Source organism: Camelus bactrianus, chromosome 12 (genome assembly GCF_048773025.1).
Source record: "Camelus bactrianus isolate YW-2024 breed Bactrian camel chromosome 12, ASM4877302v1, whole genome shotgun sequence".
NCBI classification, from domain to species: domain Eukaryota; kingdom Metazoa; phylum Chordata; class Mammalia; order Artiodactyla; family Camelidae; genus Camelus; species Camelus bactrianus.
In genome coordinates this window covers 30,780,204-30,799,950 of record NC_133550.1, presented here as the reverse complement: position 1 = coordinate 30,799,950, position 19,747 = coordinate 30,780,204, and the positions used below count along the sequence as shown (strand labels likewise).

The window sequence follows — 19,747 nt, the reverse complement described above, 5'->3', positions numbered from 1 at the left end:
GCTAGCTTAACCCTCTTTGGAACCCAACACTTAGAGTGCTTTTTAGCAGTGTTGTCAGCAAAAGATCTTCTCTGGGGTCATTTGATGATTAAATGTTACTACATGTCAGCTACAGAGAGTTCTAAGGTTTGTAAAACATGGGACTACTGCCATAATACTATAAATTCAGAAGAAATAGCAAGCTGAAACTGAGCAGGAATGTATACTTCTTTTAAATCTTTTTACAAGAACCTGTACTTGTGGCCAACTGTGAACCAATTCTCGAAGCATTAAACTTTTACTTCAAGGAAGGGAACAGCTATGGTTCAGACTGATTGCCTTCCAGCCTAATAGTGTATGTCATCTGATGTTAAAAATGCATTGAGAACAAAGCTATATGACATTTGAAACTAGTCAATTTAAAAGAGACTAAATGATTTTATAGGAAAAATATTGGGCTGGAAGTTAGGAAATCTGTACTCTACCTCTTGTTACCCAACTAATTCAACTTAACCTTTCTGGACCTCAATTTCCATGTCTGTAAAGTAAAAGAAAATATACCAAATATAAGGTCTCTTTCACTTCTAATGTTCTGTGACATTAAAAGAATAAAAATATTTTCTAGCCAGATCCTAAACTGCCATTAAATGCACTGGTAGAGAAACATTTTGTTTTAAATCATTTTGGACCAAATAATGATTTTGTTGTACTCATTCTTGTTTTTCAGAAACTCTGTGAAGGCATATTTAAAGTTCTTATAAAGGACATCCCAACAACATGTCAAGTATCCTGCCTGGAAGTTCTCCGCATTCTCTCCAGAGACAAAAAGGTTTTAGTTCCTGTAACAACCAAGGAAAACATGCAGATACTGCTGCGACTAGCCAAGCTAAATGAGTTGGATGATTCTTTGGATAAGGTGTCAGAGTTCCCAGTTATTGTGGAGTCATTAAAATGTCTGTGTAACATAGTGTTCAACAGTCAGATGGCACAGCAGCTCAGCCTGGAACTTAACCTTGCTGCAAAGCTCTGTAACCTCCTGAGAAAGTGCAAGGACCGAAAGTTTATCAGTGACATTAAGTGCTTTGACTTGCGCTTGCTCTTCCTCCTGTCACTTTTGCACACCGACATCAGGTCACAATTGCGCTATGAGCTCCAGGGACTACCGCTGCTAACCCAGATCTTGGAAAGTGCCTTTAGCATCAAGTGGACCGATGAATATGAATCGGCCATAGACCATAATGGACCTCCTCTCTCACCTCAGGAGACAGACTGTGCCATTGAGGCCCTCAAAGCTCTCTTCAATGTGACAGTAGACAGTTGGAAGGTGCATAAAGAGGTAAGGTTGAGAAGGGTATTCTTATCTACCTAGAATTTAATTGGTTTGGGGCATCCCTGGAACTGCCTGCAAGACAGGAATGCTAAGTTGGGAAATGGAAAATTTCTAGTTCCCTCATTAATCAGTTGAATGACTCAAGATACGTTTCTTAACCATTATAACTCTTATTCTTTCCATTTGTGTAACACTTATCAGAAGAATAGGGTGAAGATGGACTAGTGTTTTGCAAGATGCCAAATATAGTTCCTTTTCTGAGTTGTACTATCACATATCCTTTTTTTTAAAAGAGTGCTTCTTTCAGGAACAAGGTTTAAATAAGATTTGAAGGGAACAAAACAATGTGGTTCATAAAGGTATAGACATTTTCAATGCCTGCAGTCTTACAGAAACATTAAGATAAATCAAGCCAGTTGAAATAGATCAATCAGAATTGATGTCTGCTGAGAAGGGTAAAAGACTATGTGTATCACCCATCATCCCAGTCTCCTAATGTGTTACTTTGTCGTGTTAGATAATTGTCAGAAGTGTAGGACTACACCTGGATATCCATGTTTATACACAGTCCTAGAAAACAAGTATAATTACACCAGAGTATGAGAAGGTTATTTTAAACCACTTGACTTATTTCTAGACCAGGATCCTTTTCTGTGCCTTGGACCTTCTAGCAACCCGAAGTTAGGCAGGTTTGACAGTTTATATTTGAGTACTCACAAGAACACTATGCTAAACAAGAAACTTAGTTTAAGGAAATCAACAATTTTAAGTGAAGTAGACATAAACTTTTTTCCTTGCTTCTAGAATCTTAACATTGCACATTTACCCTCTTTCTTTAACCTTAAATAACGTAAAATTCAGTTTCTGCCTTAACAGGAAAAGAAGAGAAAAGAAGTATTCTGGTGCCAGAGCAAATTATCTTTTCTGACAGTTGACTTTAGGACTCAGGCTAACATTCTGCTGTGTCCATTTGAAGCAGTTCTAACCATGAATAAAAAGACCTGTTTTTGCCAGCAGCCTACTTTGAAAGGATTATCTCAGCGCAGGGCTATAGTGGGAGTATGCAGGCATCTGAGTTTTTAAAGTGCAAATAGGTCTATATTTTGAAACCAAATATTTGAAGATCAGTCCTAACAGCTGTTTTAGATGACTGTAGTATGGTCAGTTTTTCCTGGGACTTGGCAGGAAAAGATGTGGAAAGCCCACATGCTCCATTTATGCTTTGAAACCAAATATTTGGAAGTATTTAAAATGTTATGTCTCTATGCTTATTTGGTACCTTCTATGGTTATTTTTCTTACACTGTTTGTTTTGGTGTTTTTAAGTTCTCCATTTAGTTGCAAGAGCTCTTCTGAGACTGTTGGTTTGCCATTGTTGGAGCCCCTGTTATTTAAATTATGCCCCAAAATAGTAGCTCACACTGTTCAGATTCCTGACAAAAAGGGTTTATAATTCAGTATATACATGAGATGATGTGTGCTTCCATTATAATTAATAGCAAGACTTGAAGAAGCTTTAGAAAACGTTGAAGTGGCAAACTTTTATTCTGTATTATAGAGTGTTTATTTTCCAAAGGATACATGGTAAAGGATCAGTAGTCCTGAAGCAGGCATCTCAGCAGACATCTTGTGCATCACAGATCAGTTGATACAGCCGTTATAAAATGTGCCCAGTTAATGTGACTCTGGGCTATTACTGAAGTTATCAGAAATTGTAAACAGTGTTAAAAACAAAGACCCATTTAGGCAACACATTAAGGCAAGAGTGTGGGAAAGGTTATTTTAAGCCACTTGAGTTTCTAAATTCAAATTTTAGCAAGCATTTAGTTAATCATTCAGTCAGTTAACAAACATTTATGAACAATTGCCAGGTATTATGCTGGGTGTTGCATAATATATTGGCAAATAATACACATAGTCTCTGCAAACTTCAGTTTTGTTGGTGAGACAAGTAATAAGTAAACAAATATATAATTCAAATTGTGTTAAGTGCTAGGAGAGAAACAGTACAATGATTGAGAATGCTTAGTATAGTCAGAGAAGACCTCTGAAAGTCTCTCCTGAGATCTGAAGACAGAATGATTCGGTCATCTGAAGAATAGGGGGCTAGAACATTTCCCAGAAATTGAACAGCATGTGAAAAGACATAGAAATCAGAGCACAGAGTACTTTTTACTGAGGTACTCATAACTTAGCATAGAGAAAACCTACACCTATAGGTGTAGAGAAACTTGCCTATAAGAGTCCACTTATCTGAATTTTAATATCTCCTTGATTGTCAAATTTAAAGACATCTTTTTCCATCTGAGCAAGCACCCAAAGAATTGTTAATACTTTAAAATACAAGAGATATGGAAAGCTTACTGTGCGGAAGAATCCAACTTTAAAATATAAATTTAAAAATAGTATTATTTTCCTTATTACAAAAATAATACATGCTAAACAACATTACAGAAGATTTAAGGAAAAAAAACATGAGCAGTAAAAAAATACAAGTTACCTACCTGTAAACTCACCACTCAAAGATAAGCACTATTTGAATTTTCATGTATATCTTTCTAACTGTTCTTCATTGTGTAATATGTAAACATGTTTTTTTTTTTTACAAAAATGCCATCATTTTTAATCTTGCTCTTTTTTTCCCCCACAATAAATGTTCTTGAAGAGTAGTGGTTTACAAAATGTGTTCCTTGAAGCCATAAAGTTCCTAGGAGTGACCTCTGAGGATGAGTAGAGAGTAATTCAAGTTTTCACCCTCGCTTTAAAAAGAGCACCTTTGATTGTTGCTGTTGCTGTTTTTCTTTAAATTTAGGTTGTAATTAGATTTCATTTGGGGGGTAAAAAGTTCTGCAACCAAAAAAAAATTTTTACAACCACTTTCTCCTCCCATTTGTTAAAGATGATAAATCTTTATGAAAGGATACTCGTAAGTATATGTATAAAGATACTTGATGATTCCTTTGTAGGATTTGTCAACCTTTAACAAATGCCCCATGTGTAGGCATATGGATTGTTTGCAATTGTTCACTGTTTTAAATAGCAATATAGTGAATTTTCTTGTTGTAAAATCTTTGCAGATAAATTCCTGAAATCTGTGGACCAAAGGGTTTTCCAAAACTTTTAGGTTTTTATATGTGTTTATATTGCCAGATTGACTGTCAGAAGAATAGTGCTAATTTATACCTTTCAAACCCTGTGCATTTCACTTTTTAAAATCTTTACCTATTTCACAACTCAATTGTAACAGAAAATACAAATGTTTAGTTTTGGTTTTAACTGTTTCAGTAGGTATTTTTATGACTACTCATTTACCGTTCATCAAAAAGCAGAAAATTAACGACTAGGTTTTTCTTGAGGTTTAGCAACTTAGTGCCATTTGCTCATTTTAGGTTCATGCCTCAGTGTTTAATTCCTGCCTGGCTACTGATACCATCAGCAGATTAATTTGGAGATTCCTCTCCATTCAGTAGGAAGTGTAGCTGGCCTTATTTCCACATGTGGTGTTAGTCTGTCTCCCTCCCTTCCTCCCTATCTGTGTTGAGTCCCCAATATGTGCAAAGTTCTGTATTAGGTACACAAGATGCAATATAAAGTATCTCTACCCTCAAACAGCTAACAATTTAATAGGAAGGTCAAACATGTAAACAGATGTACAACTGTTTGTTACATTATTTACTATTCTTTATATTTTCTGTATGTTTGAAAATAATGCCCACATGCTTCAAATGCCATATATTCTAGATCTTTGAGGGTATGTCTGACCTCACTGGCATAATCGTTTTGCTAAGCAACATACTTAGCATGGAGTAGGTGTTCAGTGAATATTTGTTTTATGAAAAACAAAATATGATACAGTTTGATATTTTTATAGCAGAAATATATGGGAGAAATACCTCAAAGATGATTGGAAGGAAGGAAAGTTTATTATACCTCTTAAAATTTCAAAACTTTAAAAAATTCTCTAGAAGCCTAAAACATTCAATAACATTGTTTAGAGCAGCAGATTCTCACTTTTTTAGAGATACAGCACACTATCTGTTTTATAAATTATACCTCCTTTTGCAAGTTAATTTTAAAAAGCATTTATTACTTTATGCCCAGCACCGTGCTAGCTGGAAAAGATGTAGAGTTGAAATACCGAATGTTTGCCTGTAAGGAGACAGAGATTTTTGAACATACGCAATTTAGTAGGACAGGTAACTATGGCAGAGGTTAAAAAAAAGGCTAAGGTAGAATGTAGGGTGAAATACTACCTGAGGTATAGCAGTATTTCCAGGTAAGAGGGTGTGTGTGCATTTGTGTGTCTGTGTGTGTGTAACTATTTGTGTTTTGCTTTTTGTGGAATTGAAATTGAATTTTCATAGGACAAGTTTCCTAAACCTTCTTGAAGTAGTTAGAACTACCTTGGGATAACAACCAGATTAGGACTCCTTGGTGTAAAGTATTCTCCCTTCAGACTTTCTCTCAGGTTTTGATTAGGTTAGTTGAAGCTCTGAATGAAAACGTGTGAGAATATTGATACCTTTACCAAACAAAAGTGGAACTCTTCCACAGTTTGCACTGTGGCAAAGAAAGCAATAGTACAGCAGTAGATTCTGCAAATAAGAAGCAAAGCCTATATAAAAAGATCCCAAAGAATTTCATGAGTTTTTATCTTTCTTTTAGTGATATCTCATTTTGATTTCCACTGTCACAACAAGCCTGCTTGCTTTCTTTTTCTTCCACCTCCTTTTGTCTTAGAGATTTTTTTTCCTCCTCAACCTTTGGAGATAGTAGGATTTCAGAGGAGAGAATATTGATGCCCTAAAGATATCAAGACTAATCTCATGAAGCAAGTAAATGACAGTTGTATAAACTGTATTGTATACTGTTTTATAAAAAAGTTATATTTAATCTTTCCAGCATCTGTGGGAGATAGGAGGAATATTAACCCTATTTGACAAAAGAGGACACTAACGATCAAAGAGTTTAAATTATTTATGAAAAGTCACCCAGCAGAATAACCAGCAGTAGGAAATAGGGGCCACTCTAACCTTTGTTAAGACTTCTTAAATGATAGCTCTCATTCAACAAATATTTATTGAGACATAGACTAATAGAATAAAGGGTCTAGAAGAAACCTACACATATATAGTCAGCTGATTTATAATACAGGTAACATCGAAGTGCAGTGGGGGAAAGGTGGGCTTTTTAATAAATTAAAAATGAATTTAAATCCCCACCTTATACTATTGAGAAAAAAGTAATTTGAGGTAGATGAGACTTAAGTATAAAAGGTAAATAATAAAGCTTTTGGAAGAAAACAGAAAATTATCTTCATGACTTTATTTTAAACAAGTCAAACGTTTCTTAAATAGACAAAGGTTTTTAAAACAGGACAAAATAAAGATCAAACCATAAGGGAAGAGTTGCCAAACTGGTCTTCATTAAAATGAGTTCATCAAGAGAAGAAAGTAAAAAAAAAAAAATCAGGCCACCAAATGGAAGATATTTGTAACACTATATGCAGTAAAGGACTCTACCCAGAATACATTTAAAAATCCTACAAATAAAGTCAGTCAGCCCTATAGAAAAACATGCAAAAGGCTTGAACAGACACTTCACAAAAGAGCTATCCAAATGACCAATAGACATGAAAACATGTTCAACTTTATTAAGGAAAATTCATAATAGAACCATGGCACACCCACGAGAATGACACATTTAAAAGGCTGATAATTCCAAGTGCTGACACAGCTGTAGAGCAACTGGTGGGACTGTAAATTGGTATAAAACACTTTGAAACACTGTTTGGCTGTAACTTTTAATTATTTTTTTTGTATATATATATGTTTTTTTTAATTGGGCTGTACCTTTTAAAGTTTGACATATGTATATGTCCTGTGACCCAGCATACCAAATGACATGTATAAAAATATGTTCATAGCAGCACTCTTCAGTATAGCCCAAAACTGGAAACAACCCATGTGTCCATCAAGAGGAGGCTAGGTAAGTGATTTGTAATATACTTATTGTATGCAGCAATGCTTTCTTAACTGTGAGGAACCAGAGCTCCTTCCCTAGCTGTCAGAACGAAAGTCTTGTATAATACAATATTACACACAATGTCACACTGCTTGAAAAGTTTATAAATGTTCAAGCGTACCTTTTGTACTCATGGTATTACAGATCAGTGGCAAACAAGGTGCAGACCAGTATGGGCCACAAACAGCACTTCAAATAGCACTGCTCTCAAACAATTAAAATGAAGAAACTGCACCTACACACAACAACATGGGTGAATATCACAACCAGATACAGAAGGGTCCATATTTTATGGTTCCATTCATATAAAATTTGTGACAACAGAAATCATTAACCCACGATGTTAAACATTAGAATTACACTTGAAGAGGGGGGAGGGTATGGCTCAAGTGATAGAGTGCATGCTTACCATGCACAAGGTCTTGTGTTCAATCCCCAGTACCTCCTCTAAAAATAAATAAATAAACCTAATTACTCCCCCCCAAAAAAAAACCCTTAAAAAAAAAAAGAATTACACTTGAAGAGCTGGAAGTTGTCAGTTGAAGGGGCCATGAGGCTTAATCTTGGCATTACTTTATTTTCATGCTGCTTATATGAATGTGCTCATTTTGTGAAAATTTATCTAGCTATATGTACACTTTTGAGCACTTTTTTGTTTGTTTTACTTACCATTTACATTAAAAATTATTAAACATTTATTAAACACATGCCCTCTAAACTTGTGATGGTAATAGATGAAAGGAGAAAACAATACATACGCTAGTATATAAGTGAATATGGAATTACAGATTATGATTTCATGAAAGAAATCATAACAAAATACAATGATAGAAAATAATGAAGGAAGGAATCTTAGCTAAGGTGGTCAAGAAGAGGCTTCTCTGAGAAGATATTTTAGCTGAGACTTGGAAAATGAAAAGGAATCAGTGATGCCAAAAGTAGACAAACAATTCAGGGAATTCAATAGTTGTTTTGAGTAGAGAAATAAGATTTAGTAGATTTACAGTAAAAGATGACATGCAGACAGACGTAGGGTACAGCTTGGGAAGTGGTGTTAGGAAAATTGGGACAGGAGGAAAGGGGATGGAAAGAAGTAGGATTTTCATTCACAGTTGCAGATAGTGGAGAGACCAACATAAGCATAAGAATGTGATACTTCAAATAAAGGAGAATCTAGTTTAAAAGGAAGTATATTCCTAGTTAATTTTCAAAACCAAGGAAAATATGATCTTATTAAGGGTTAAGTAATAGATGAATTTCACATGCTTTTCAGTGTGCTTCATGTAATGTGGGGTATGTAAAAGTGTATTGACATATTAGAGAATTTTGAATCAGGTATTTGAAGGTGAATGGCAAATGGAACAGCATTCATTCTAACCCTTCCAGTCTTAGTGTTTCTAGCATTCCACCCGTCCCACCTCCCCACTAATTTCAGCTCTATCAGTCTTAACCTTTTGTTTCCCTCCTCCCTCATCCTTCCCCTCACCCTCAAATATTTCATTGAAAGTACTAAGTACTTTGATTTGTATCATCTTTAATTTAACCCTTTTATAACTCTAACAATCTCATGTTTGTGGAGATGCACATGGGGAAACTGGCTCAGAGAAGCTATATGACTTGCCTAAATTCTAGACTCTTGACTCCAAGTGCAGTGCTTTTTCTGTTATGCTACAGAGATCTTCATCTGTTCCAAATCTACGCATGATGGTGTTATTTTAAAATACTGTCATCTACATTATAAATAATTGAAACTGTGCTATTATTGTTTATTAGATTTTGAATGATGTCTTCTTCCTAGAAAAGCTGAATTATATGAATATAGGATATATATGTATAATGTATAAATATATTTTACTTTACATAGTCTTGAAATCAATTATATATATAATAAAACTTTAAAACATTTTAATAGTTTTTGACGTAATTGGAGCCATACTGAAATATATCATATCTAGGAGCTGATTATGATAGATAATTATCGTAATTTCATGTCTTAATTACTAAAAATCTGGAAGAAGAGAAGTACAACCTTAATGCAGATGATTAAACAAATTGTAGTGGCCCAAGATCTCACTAAAAATGAGGAAGTAAACTAGGTGACTATGCAGAGCTTAGCCTATTTCCTCTTACTTGCCTTCCTTCTGACTCTCTATGTGTCTTAGTACCACTACCAATGAGTAAACATTGGAAAAACAGATTAAAACTTGGATTGCTTGTTTTTCATCACTCACTGGTTGCTTTGGAGGAACTTGGGAGCAAGATTTGGGGAAACAAGGAGATTAAAAAATTCATTAAAATGAAGTTGATAGATTATAGATTTTAATCCATTGTTTTTGAAAGTTAAGCAGTAAGATATTTTTATTAAGGGTGTACAACCCGCTTCTAAAATATCTGATAGCATTATATCTGTTTGAATTTTTATAATGGCTCATAAACTAGAATGGTATTCTATCAGACAAAAGAATCTGGACTTTGTGGAAATGGAGAAGATCCCTAGTTGAATTGAATCTTATGATAAGGTTGAACAGAGTAGGTAATATATGGGTGCTGATCATGTTTGTCTTTGTTTGACATGTTGTAAGGGAGTAGCTAGATCAACAACTTCTGGTTTCAGCCATTTCTGGTGATGGCTGTAAGCTGTTCATATGAGACGACTATTCACTTAGTGTTATTACCTTGGGAATTCTTCCTAGACTATCCTGACTTCTGTTATGTATAGCATAAAAATAACTGTTTTGGGGGTCAGATGGGCCATAAGACAACTCCCAGGGATGTAGTCATGCACCAGACTCCTTCATTAAGGCATTCATTCAATCCCCAATTTTTCCTCTCCTCTCTTTTATTTGCCATAGAGTGATTCTCATCAGTTTCGTGTCATGGCAGCTGTCCTTCGCCATTGTTTACTAATCGTAGGTCCAACTGAAGAAAAAACAGAAGAGCTACACAGGTAGGTAGCCTCTGTATTGATATCTCAAAGAAAGACATAATCAGTTCATATTGTTTTTATACATCTAACTTTAATTGTTATAAGCACAAGAAAGTAAAAGTAGGACCATGAATCAGGTACCTGGTAGGTTGGAAATCATTGCTATGCCCTGATGAGAAATTTTCGTTCTGTCCTCTTCTGTTTGTTACATTGAGCCCAAACAAGAAAAGAGAATTTGTCATTTGTTGCATTCAATTATAAAACCCAGAACAATGCTAATAATAGTATTGCACAATTATTGAATACTGTGTATGACATTATGCTAAGTGTTTTATAAAGATTAACTTCTTTTAATCATCACACCAACCTTATGAGGTAGGTACTATTTTTCCCTTTCAATACATGATGAAACAGAAGCATAGAAAAATCAAGCAATTTCTCCAAGATCACACAACTGTAATAAGTGAAAGGGTTTAGAGTCGATTTTAATTACTACTCTTAAACTAATATTCTCACTAATTTCATTGTAAGAGTATTTACCAAAAAGTATATCTTAAGCAACATTAATTAAATTTTTTAAACTTATTATAAGAATTGGGTGACAGTCTCAAGTAATATATAAAAAAAAGTTCAAGCTTTGTGACTTGCCTGTTAGAGCAACTAATGGACTGCTGTTAAAAATTATCATTCTCTGAGAACAACTAAAGAAGTATTCATTTATTTTTCTAGTTCTCTTACTTTCTATTTTCTGTCAGATTTGTAGTAACAAGACCTCTGACCTTAACATAAGATTGCTCTTTGTGCTTTATTCTATATAAATACAAATGGCATTTTAAACAATTCCAATAAATTCAAATCTGCAAACAAATAACTTTGGCATTAAGTCCTTACAAATAAATTTAAAATTGGGTTCTTCTAATAGTAGAAATTACCTTTCAAGCATTTACAATATTCTGTTTTCCAAAATATGGCTTACATAAAACTTCATAGGAATACAACTAGAGTATAAAATGAAACATACCCTTGTTCTTTTTTAGTTATTTCCATATTGTTTTAGTTATGATTGTCAATTCATTATTTGATATTGTACTGAGTTTGTTAGTAGGTTATCTTTATGTACTCTGCCCTGCAAGCCTTCAAAAGATTTTCTTCAAAATTAAAAAGTGTACTTTTTCCTGCAGCTATAGATCAAAAGTTCCTTTAATTTTCTTGAGACAGTGCCTTAAAAATGATCTGATTAACTGCAATAAATCATATCCTCTAAGAAGATTTTAAGCATTTTGTCTCACTAGTTTTTTTTCATAATCAAGAGAAACCTAGATACTCACTAGAAATCTAGATGCTAAAACTAATAGAAAATGGGTTTATAAGTCCAGGTGTAAAATGATTTGGGGGTGGGGTGGGTAGGGCACAGGGAATTAGGTATCACAAGTAAAATGGCATTCAAAACAAGGATGTGAGATAAAAGTGTCTTGATAAGAATTATTACACTAGTTACAAAACATTGCTAAGGATTTCTCTGAAGAATGGATTTAATATTTTAACACAGTACACAAAAGAAAGCAAAAGTGTATAGAGGTTTTAAAAATCAGATTTTTTAAAAAGTAATCAGATTTCTTTATTTTCCTTTCTGATGATATCTACTTTAAATATTTTTCTTCAATAAATTTTAAAGATATTTTTCTCTAAATTTACTTTTTTAACATTTTTTATTGATTTATAATCATTTTACAATGTTGTGTCAAATTCCAGTGTTCAGCACAATTTTTCAGTTATTCATGGACATATACACACTCATTGTCACATTTTTTTCTCTGTGAGTTATCATAACATTTTGTGTATATTTCCCTGTGCTATACAGTGTAGTCTATTCTACAATTTTGAAATCCCAGTCTATCCCTTCCCACCCTCCACCCCCCTGGTAACCACAAGTCTGTATTCTCTGTCTGTGAGTCTATTTCTGTCCTTTATTTACGCTTTGTTTTTGTTTGTTTGTTTGTTTATGTTTTTGTTTTTTAGATTCCACATACGAGCGATCTCATATGGTATTTTTCTTTCTCTTTCTGGCTTACTTCACTTAGAATGACATTCTCCAGGAGCATCCATGTTGCTGCAAATGGCATTGTGTTGTCGGTTTTTATGGCTGAGTAGTATTCCATTGTATAAATATACCACATCTTCTTTATCCAGTCACCTGTTGATGGACATTTAGGCTGTTTCCATGTTTTGGCTATTGTAAATAGTGCTGCTATGAACATTGGGGTGCAGGTGTCATCCTGAAGTAGATTTCCTTCTGGATACAAGCCCAGGAGTGGGATTCCTGGGTCATATGGTAAGTCTATTCCTAGTCTTTTGAGGAATCTCCACACTGTTTTCCATAGTGGCTGCACCAAACTGCATTCCCACCAGCAGTGTAGGAGGGTTCCCCTTTCTCCACTGCCTCTCCAGCATTTGTCATTTGTGGATTTTTGAATGACGGCCATTCTGACTGGTGTGAGGTGACACCTCATTGTAGTTTTGATTTGCATTTCTCTGATAATTAGTGATATTGAGCATTTTTTCATGTGCTTTTTGATCATTTGTATCTCTTCCTTGGAGAATTGCTTGTTTAGGTCTTCTGCCCATTTTTGGATTGGGTTGTTTATTTTTTTCTTATTGAGTCGTATGAGCTGCTTATATATTCTGGAGATCAAGCCTTTGTCGGTTTCACTTGCAGAAATTTTCTCCCATTCCGTAGGTTTTCTTCTTGTTTTATTTCTGGTTTCCTTTGCTGTGCAGAAGCTTGTAAGTTTCATTAGGTCCCATTTGTTTATTCTTGCTTTTATTTCTTCTAGGAGAAAATTTTTGAAATGTATGTCAGATAATGTTTTGCCTATGTTTTCCTCTAGGAGGTTTATTGTATCTTGTCTTATGTTTAAGTCTTTAATCCATTTTGAGTTGATTTTTGTATATGGTGTAAGGGAGTGTTCTAGCTTCATTGTTTTACATGCTGCTGTCCAGTTTTCCCAACACCATTTGCTGAAGAGACTGTCTTTATTCCAATGTATATTCTTGCCTCCTTTGTCAAAGATGAGTTGACCAAAAGTTTGTGGGTTCATTTCTGGGCTCTCTATTCTGTTCCATTGGTCTATATGTCTGTTTTGGTACCAATACCATGCTGTCTTGATGACTGTAGCTCTATAGTATTGTCTGAAGTCTGGGAGAGTTATTCCTCCAGCCTCTTTCTTTCTCTTCAGTAATGCTTTGGCAATTCTAGGTCTTTGATGGTTCCATATGAATTTTATTATGATTTTTTCTAGTTCTGTGAAATATGTCCTGGGTAATTTGATAGGGATTGCATTAAATCTGAAGATTGCCTTGGGCAGTGTGACCATTTTAACAATATTGATTCTTCCAATCCAGAAGCATGGGATATCTTTCCATTTTTTAAAGTCTTCTTTAATTTCCTTCATCAATGGTTTATAGTTTTCTGTGTATAATTCTTTCACCTCCTTGGTTAGATTTATTCCCAGATATTTTATTACTTTGGATGCTATTTTAAAGGGGATTGTTTCTTTACTTTCTTCTTCTGTTGATTTATCGTTAGTGTAAAGAAATGCAACTGATTTTTGAACATTAATTTTGTAACCTGCTACCTTGCTGAATTCTTCAATCAGCTCTAGTAGCTTTTGTGTGGACCTTTTAGGGTTTATATATAGTAACATGTCATCAGCATATAATGACACTTTTACCTCTTTTCCAATTTGGATCCCTTTTATTTCTTTCTCTTGCCTGACTGCTGTGGCTAGGACTTCCAGGACTATGTTGAATAGGAGTGGTGATAGTGGGCATCCTTGTCTTGTCCCAGATTTTAGTGGGAAGCTTTTGAGTTTTTCACCGTTGAGTACTATGCTGGCTGTAGGTCTGTCATATATAGCTTTTATTATGTTGAGATATGTTCCCTCTATACCCACTTTGGCGAGAGTTTTTATCATAAATGGGTGTTGAATTTTATCAAATGCTTTTTCTGCATCGATTGAGATGATCATGTGGTTTTTGTCCTTTCTCTTGTTGATGTGATGTATTACACTGATTGATTTGAGTATGTTGAACCAGCCTTGTGCCCCTGGGATGAACCCCACTTGGTCATGATGTATAATCTTTTTTATGTGTTGTTGGATTCTATTTGCTAAAATTTTGGTGAGGATTTTTGCGTCTATGTTCATCCGTGATATTGGCCTATAATTCTCTTTTTTTGTAGTGTCTTTGCCTGGTTTGGTATCAGGGTGATGGTGGCTTCATAGAATGAGTTTGGGAGTAATCCCTCCTTTTCAATCGTCTGGAAGAGTTTGAGAAGGACTGGTATGAGTTCTTCTTTGTATGTTTGGTAGAATTCCCCGGTGAAGCCGTCCGGTCCTGGACTTTTATTTGTAGGGAGGTTTTTAATTGCTATTTCTATTTCCTTTCTAGTGATCGGATTGTTCAAGTGTTCAGATTCTTCTTGATTCAGTTTTGGTGGACAGTATGTTTCCAGAAACTTGTCCATCTCCTCTAGGTTATCCAGTTTGGTTCCATATAGTTTTTCATAATATTCTCATATGATATTCTGTATTTCTATTTTGTTTGTTGTAATTTCTCCATTTTCCTTTCTTATTTTGCTAATTTGTGCTCTCTCTTTTTTCTTTGTGAGTTTGGCCAGAGGTTTGTCGATTTTATTTACTTTTTCAAAAAACCAGCTTTTGGTTTGGTTGATTTTTTCTATGGTCTTGTTAATCTCTGTTGTATTTAATTCCTCTCTGATCTTTATTATTTCCTTCCTTCTGCTGCTTTTTGGGGATTTTTGTTCTTCTTTTTCTAATTCATTCAGGTGGTGGGTTAAATTGTTTATTTGAGATTGTTCTTCTTTTTTGAGGAAGGCCTGTATCGCTATAAACTTCCCTCTTAGCACTGCCTTTGCTGTGTCCCGTAGGTTTTGAGTGGTTGTGCTTTCATTCTCATTTGTCTCAAGGTATTTTTTAATTTCAGCTTTGATTTCCTCATTGATCCATTGTTTTTTCAATAACATATTGTTTAATCTCCATGCTTTCCTTTTTTTCTCCTTTGTTTCTCTGTTGTTGATTTCCAGTTTCATGGCATTGTGTTCAGTAAAGATGCTTGAGATAATTTCTATCTTCTTAAAATTGTTGAGGTTTCTTTTGTGCCCAAGTACATGATCGATCCTGGAAAATGTTCCATGTGCACTTGAAAAGAATGTATATCCTATTTTTGGGGGGTGTAATGCTCTGAAAATATCCACCAAATCTAGTTTTTCTATTGTAGTATTTAATTTCTCTGTTGCCTTGTTTATTTTCTGTCTGGAAGATCTGTCTAGTGATGTTAATGCAGTGTTAAAATCTCCAACTATGATTGTATTCCCATCAATATCCCCTTTTATCTCTGTTAGTAATTCTTGTGTGTACTTAGGTGCTCCTATATTGGGTGCATATATATTAACGAGTGTAATATCCTCATCATGTATCACTCCTTTAATCATTATAAGATGTCCTTCTTTATCTTTCTTTATGGCCTTTGTTTTAAAGTCTATTTTGTCTGAAATCGGTACTGCAACACCTGCTTTTTTGGCTTTTCCATTTGCATGGAATATCCTTTTCCATCCTTTCACTCTCAATCTATGTGTGTCCTTCTCCCTAAAGTGGGTCTCTTGTATGCAGCATATTGAAGGTTCTTGCTTTATTATCCAGTCTGCCACTCTGTGTCTTTTGACTGGAGCACTTAGTCCATTAACATTTACAGTAATTAATGATAGATGTGTGTTTATTGCCATTTTGAACTTAATCTTTGCAGTTGAATTGGTATATCCTCTTTGTTCCTTTCTTCTTCCTTTTGTGGTTTGGTAATTTTCCTTTGTATTATCATGGATTTTATTTAATTTTTGTGACTCCTTTGTAAATTTTTGGCTTGTGGTTACCCTTTTTTGTAAATCTATCAACCCATTACTATAACTGTTTTTATTAAACTGATAGTAACATGATCTCAAACCCATCCTACTGTTAAAAAAAATTTAAAAAGAAAAAAAAATATTCTATATTTCCCTGCCTCCCTCTCCCACTCTCAGTGATTTGTATGTCTTCTTTTATAATTTCGTGTTTACTTTATTTGTAATTCATGAGTTATCACCTTTCCAGTTGTGTGTTTCTCATTTCTGTAGCATCCTGCTGCTTTTCTATTTAGAATAGCCCTTTCAATATTTCTTTTAGCATGGGTTTAGTGTTGCTAAACTCCTGAAGCTTTTTTTTGTCTGTGAAACTCTTTATTTCTCCTTCTATCCTCAAGGATAGCCTTGCTGGATAAAGGATCCTAGGCTGCATCTTTTTTTCATTCAGGGCTTTGAATATATCTTGCCACTCCCTTCTGGCCTGTAGTGTTTGTGTAGAGAAATCAGCTGAGAGCCTTATGGGGGTTCCCTTGTAACTTACTCTTTGCTTTTCTCTTGCTGCCTTTAGAATCATTTCTTTATCCTTGACTCTGGCCATCTTGATTATGATATGTCTTGGTGTGGGTCTATTTGGGTTCTTCCTGTTTGGGACCCTCTGAGCTTCCTGTACTTGGATATCTGATTCCTTCTTTAAGTTTGGGAAGTTTTCAGTCATGATTTCTTCAAAAACCTTTTCAATCCCCTTTGATCTTTCTTCTCCTTCTGGGACCCCTATTATGCGAAGATTGGGACACTTTATATTATCCCATAGGTCCCTTATGCTATTTTCAGTATTTTTTATTTGCTTCTCTTGTAGTTCTTCTGAATGGGTGCTTTCTATTGCCCTGTCTTCTAGATCACTAATTCGTTCCTCTGCATTATCTAGTCGGCTTTGCACAGCTATTAGATCATTCCTCATCTCTGTCAATGAGTTTACCCATTCTACCTGGCTCTTCTTTATAGCTTCAATTTCATTTTTGACATATTTTATATCTCTAAACACTATCTCTTTTAATTCCTTCAGCAATTTGATCACTCCTTTTTTGAAATCTTGATCTAGTAGGCTATCGATGTCTATTTCGTTGATCTTTCTTTCCGGGGATTTCTCTTGTTCTTTTAATTGGGAGAAGTTTTTCTGCTTCTTCATCTTGCTCATACCTCTTTGGCACTGTGGTTTATGGAGTATCAGTTGTTTATTTTGGTCCTTAAGGATTTTATCTATCTGATGCCTATTTAGGAATAGAACTTAGGAAAAAAAAGAAAAAAAAATAAGAGAGAGAGAGAAAGAATTTTAAAAGAAGGGAGAAAGAGGGTTTGAAAACAGTGTATAATGAATAATAGAAGAGTGAGTTGAAGCAGAGTATTAATCGGGTTGAGACGTCCTTTTAAAACCTTTACAAAAAAGGGGGGGGGGGAGATGAATAGATGTATTTGAAACCTGTGTCTAATCAATAGCAGGACATCAAAACCCAAGAGAAATAGAAATGAATTAAGAAGTAAAGATTAAGAGAGTAATAGAAAATAGAACAGGTAAAAACAGATTTAAAAAAAAGGGGGGGTGGTTGTCGGTGTTCTCCTGGAGTCTGTGTGCTTTTAATGTGAAGTCTTTCTGTCTTCGTCCTGTTTTGGAAGCTCAGCTTGCTGTTCTCAGAGGCCCTCCGTTGGCGCCCTCTTCTGTGCTGCTCCCAGCACCTGTCGGCAAGCCGATCGAGCCTCCTCCTAACACTGGGTCAGGTGCAGCTCTCTGCTGTGGGCGGGCGGGTCGCTGCCCCTCCGGATGCCGCAGTCAGATGTTGCAGACTGGCCGGGTAGGAGGGCGGGTCGTGCCCCCTCCCAGCACCTCGGTCAGGGGCTGTGTTCCTGCCAGAAAGGGGGGGGGGGGGCCGCTCTCGCTCTACTTGCGCCGCCGCCGGTAGCTCCGCTGCTCTGTGCGGCTGCGCGCTCCGCCCTGGTCGGCGCTCCGCAGGTGGGCTCGGGGAAGACCGAGGGACAGCCCTGTCCCTGCTCCGAGCCAGAACCCAGCTCCTTGTTTGTCTTCGTGGAGCAAGTTCTCTGAGGGACCAGGATGGAAGGATCCTGTCTGCCCCGGGCTGCAGGCCAGTCTCAGTCTGGCCTTTGAGGCTGCTAAGCCCTTCGGTGCGGATGCAGGTTTCGCCCCCGCCCCCGCCCCCGCCTGAGTGCTCCGCGCGGAGGATATGGCGGCTGTGCCTGAGCCCCGCCTCTCTTCCCCCAAAAACTTTCCGCGGGTTTTCAGAGATGGGGGTGTGCACCCTTCCCCCGAGAGCACATCAACCTTGCTGTTTTATGGAGGGCCCAGGTTGTTATGCCCTGTGCACTCACAGCCACAGCGCGCAGCCCCTTGCGTTCCCCCGGGGCTGCCTCCGTGCAGCCACTTCCGTCCTCCGCCCGGCTTGTGCAGCCTGGCCCTGCCCGCCGCTGCCGGCCCGCGTCTCAGGCTGGGTGTCGGGGGGACGCTCTGTGCCCGTTTAACTTAGTTCTGTTAGTCAAGGGCTGCTCTGTACAGATCCGAGCCTCGGAGGCTCCCCCTCCGTCCGGCTGGCCTCAGTTGGAGAGGGGAGACCCAGCGAGCGAGCGCCAGTCCTCCTTTGCCGCTCCCTCCCCGCGGGACCCGTCCCGCGCTGCTTTGCCTTTTGTTCTTTCTTTTTTCCTTTTCTCCTACCAGATTTTTGGCGTCTTTATCTTTTGAAGAGGGCGATGTTCTGTTGGAGTTCCACAGGTGCTCTGGTTGGCTGAGTGGGTCTGTAGATGTGGGTCTTGGTGTATTTGTGGGAGAGGGTGACCTGCGAGCGTCCTTCTACTCCGCCATCTTCTCCCGCAAGTCTCTAAATTTACTTTTATCTTAAAAGTTGCTCTGATAAAATTTCAGTTAGCTACACTGTAAATAAGAAGGGACATCCCTAGAGCCACAGACGAGATTTATGAGTATTTCTAAAAAGCTTTCCTGGGAGATTGAGGTTGCTGCTGACTTGACAGTTTATCTGGACTGGCCCTGCATGGCCCTTTAATCAGAATTAAAGTGATTAGTATCATTCGAGCAGTAATGACTCTAAGCTAATCCATATAAATGCAGAGAAAACTACTAACCTCAAAGGTCTATTTTAAGAACCTTACTAATATTGTACTATCTACTAAATTCTGCACAATTTTAGTGGCCCTGAAAATTTTGTTTGTGTGTGTGTAAGGCATCAGTTTAAAAATAATCTGGATGTTTCAAAATAACATCTCATTCCATTTTTAAAAGTTATTTTCTAAGTTTGTCTTTTGCCCTTTTTTTTAAAAGGAAAATGTAATGAAATAGGTAAATCTGAATAGTGTAGTGTATGGGTATACATTGTCATCAAACTCAAAGTGTCGTTATAATGCTTAAATGAGAAATTAATAAAGCATTCTGTCCCTGGCCCGGAGTAAGGGCTCAGTAAATGAGAGAGGAGCTGCCACTGCTACTTCTATTACTCTTATTATAATGAGGATATTGGCCTTTAGATCCAGTTTTTAGTCCTAAATCTTTCTGAAAG

General features: G+C 36.5%; 1 protein-coding gene across 7 annotated transcripts in view; it reads left to right on the top strand.

The window, feature by feature from the left end:
- RIC8B (RIC8 guanine nucleotide exchange factor B) overlaps positions 1–19,747 on the top strand; it is a 97,563-nt gene that overhangs the window by 29,068 nt on the left and 48,748 nt on the right. For all 7 annotated transcript variants that reach the window (XR_012510675.1, XR_012510674.1, XR_836422.3 and 4 more), the window contains exons 3-4: positions 707–1,315; positions 10,185–10,279. Coding sequence is in view for 2 of the 7 variants with exons in the window: in XM_010970467.3 (XP_010968769.1) it covers positions 707–1,315; positions 10,185–10,279 (704 nt within the window). In the remaining 5 variants the exon portion in view is untranslated. The remainder of the gene's footprint in view (positions 1–706; positions 1,316–10,184; positions 10,280–19,747) is intronic.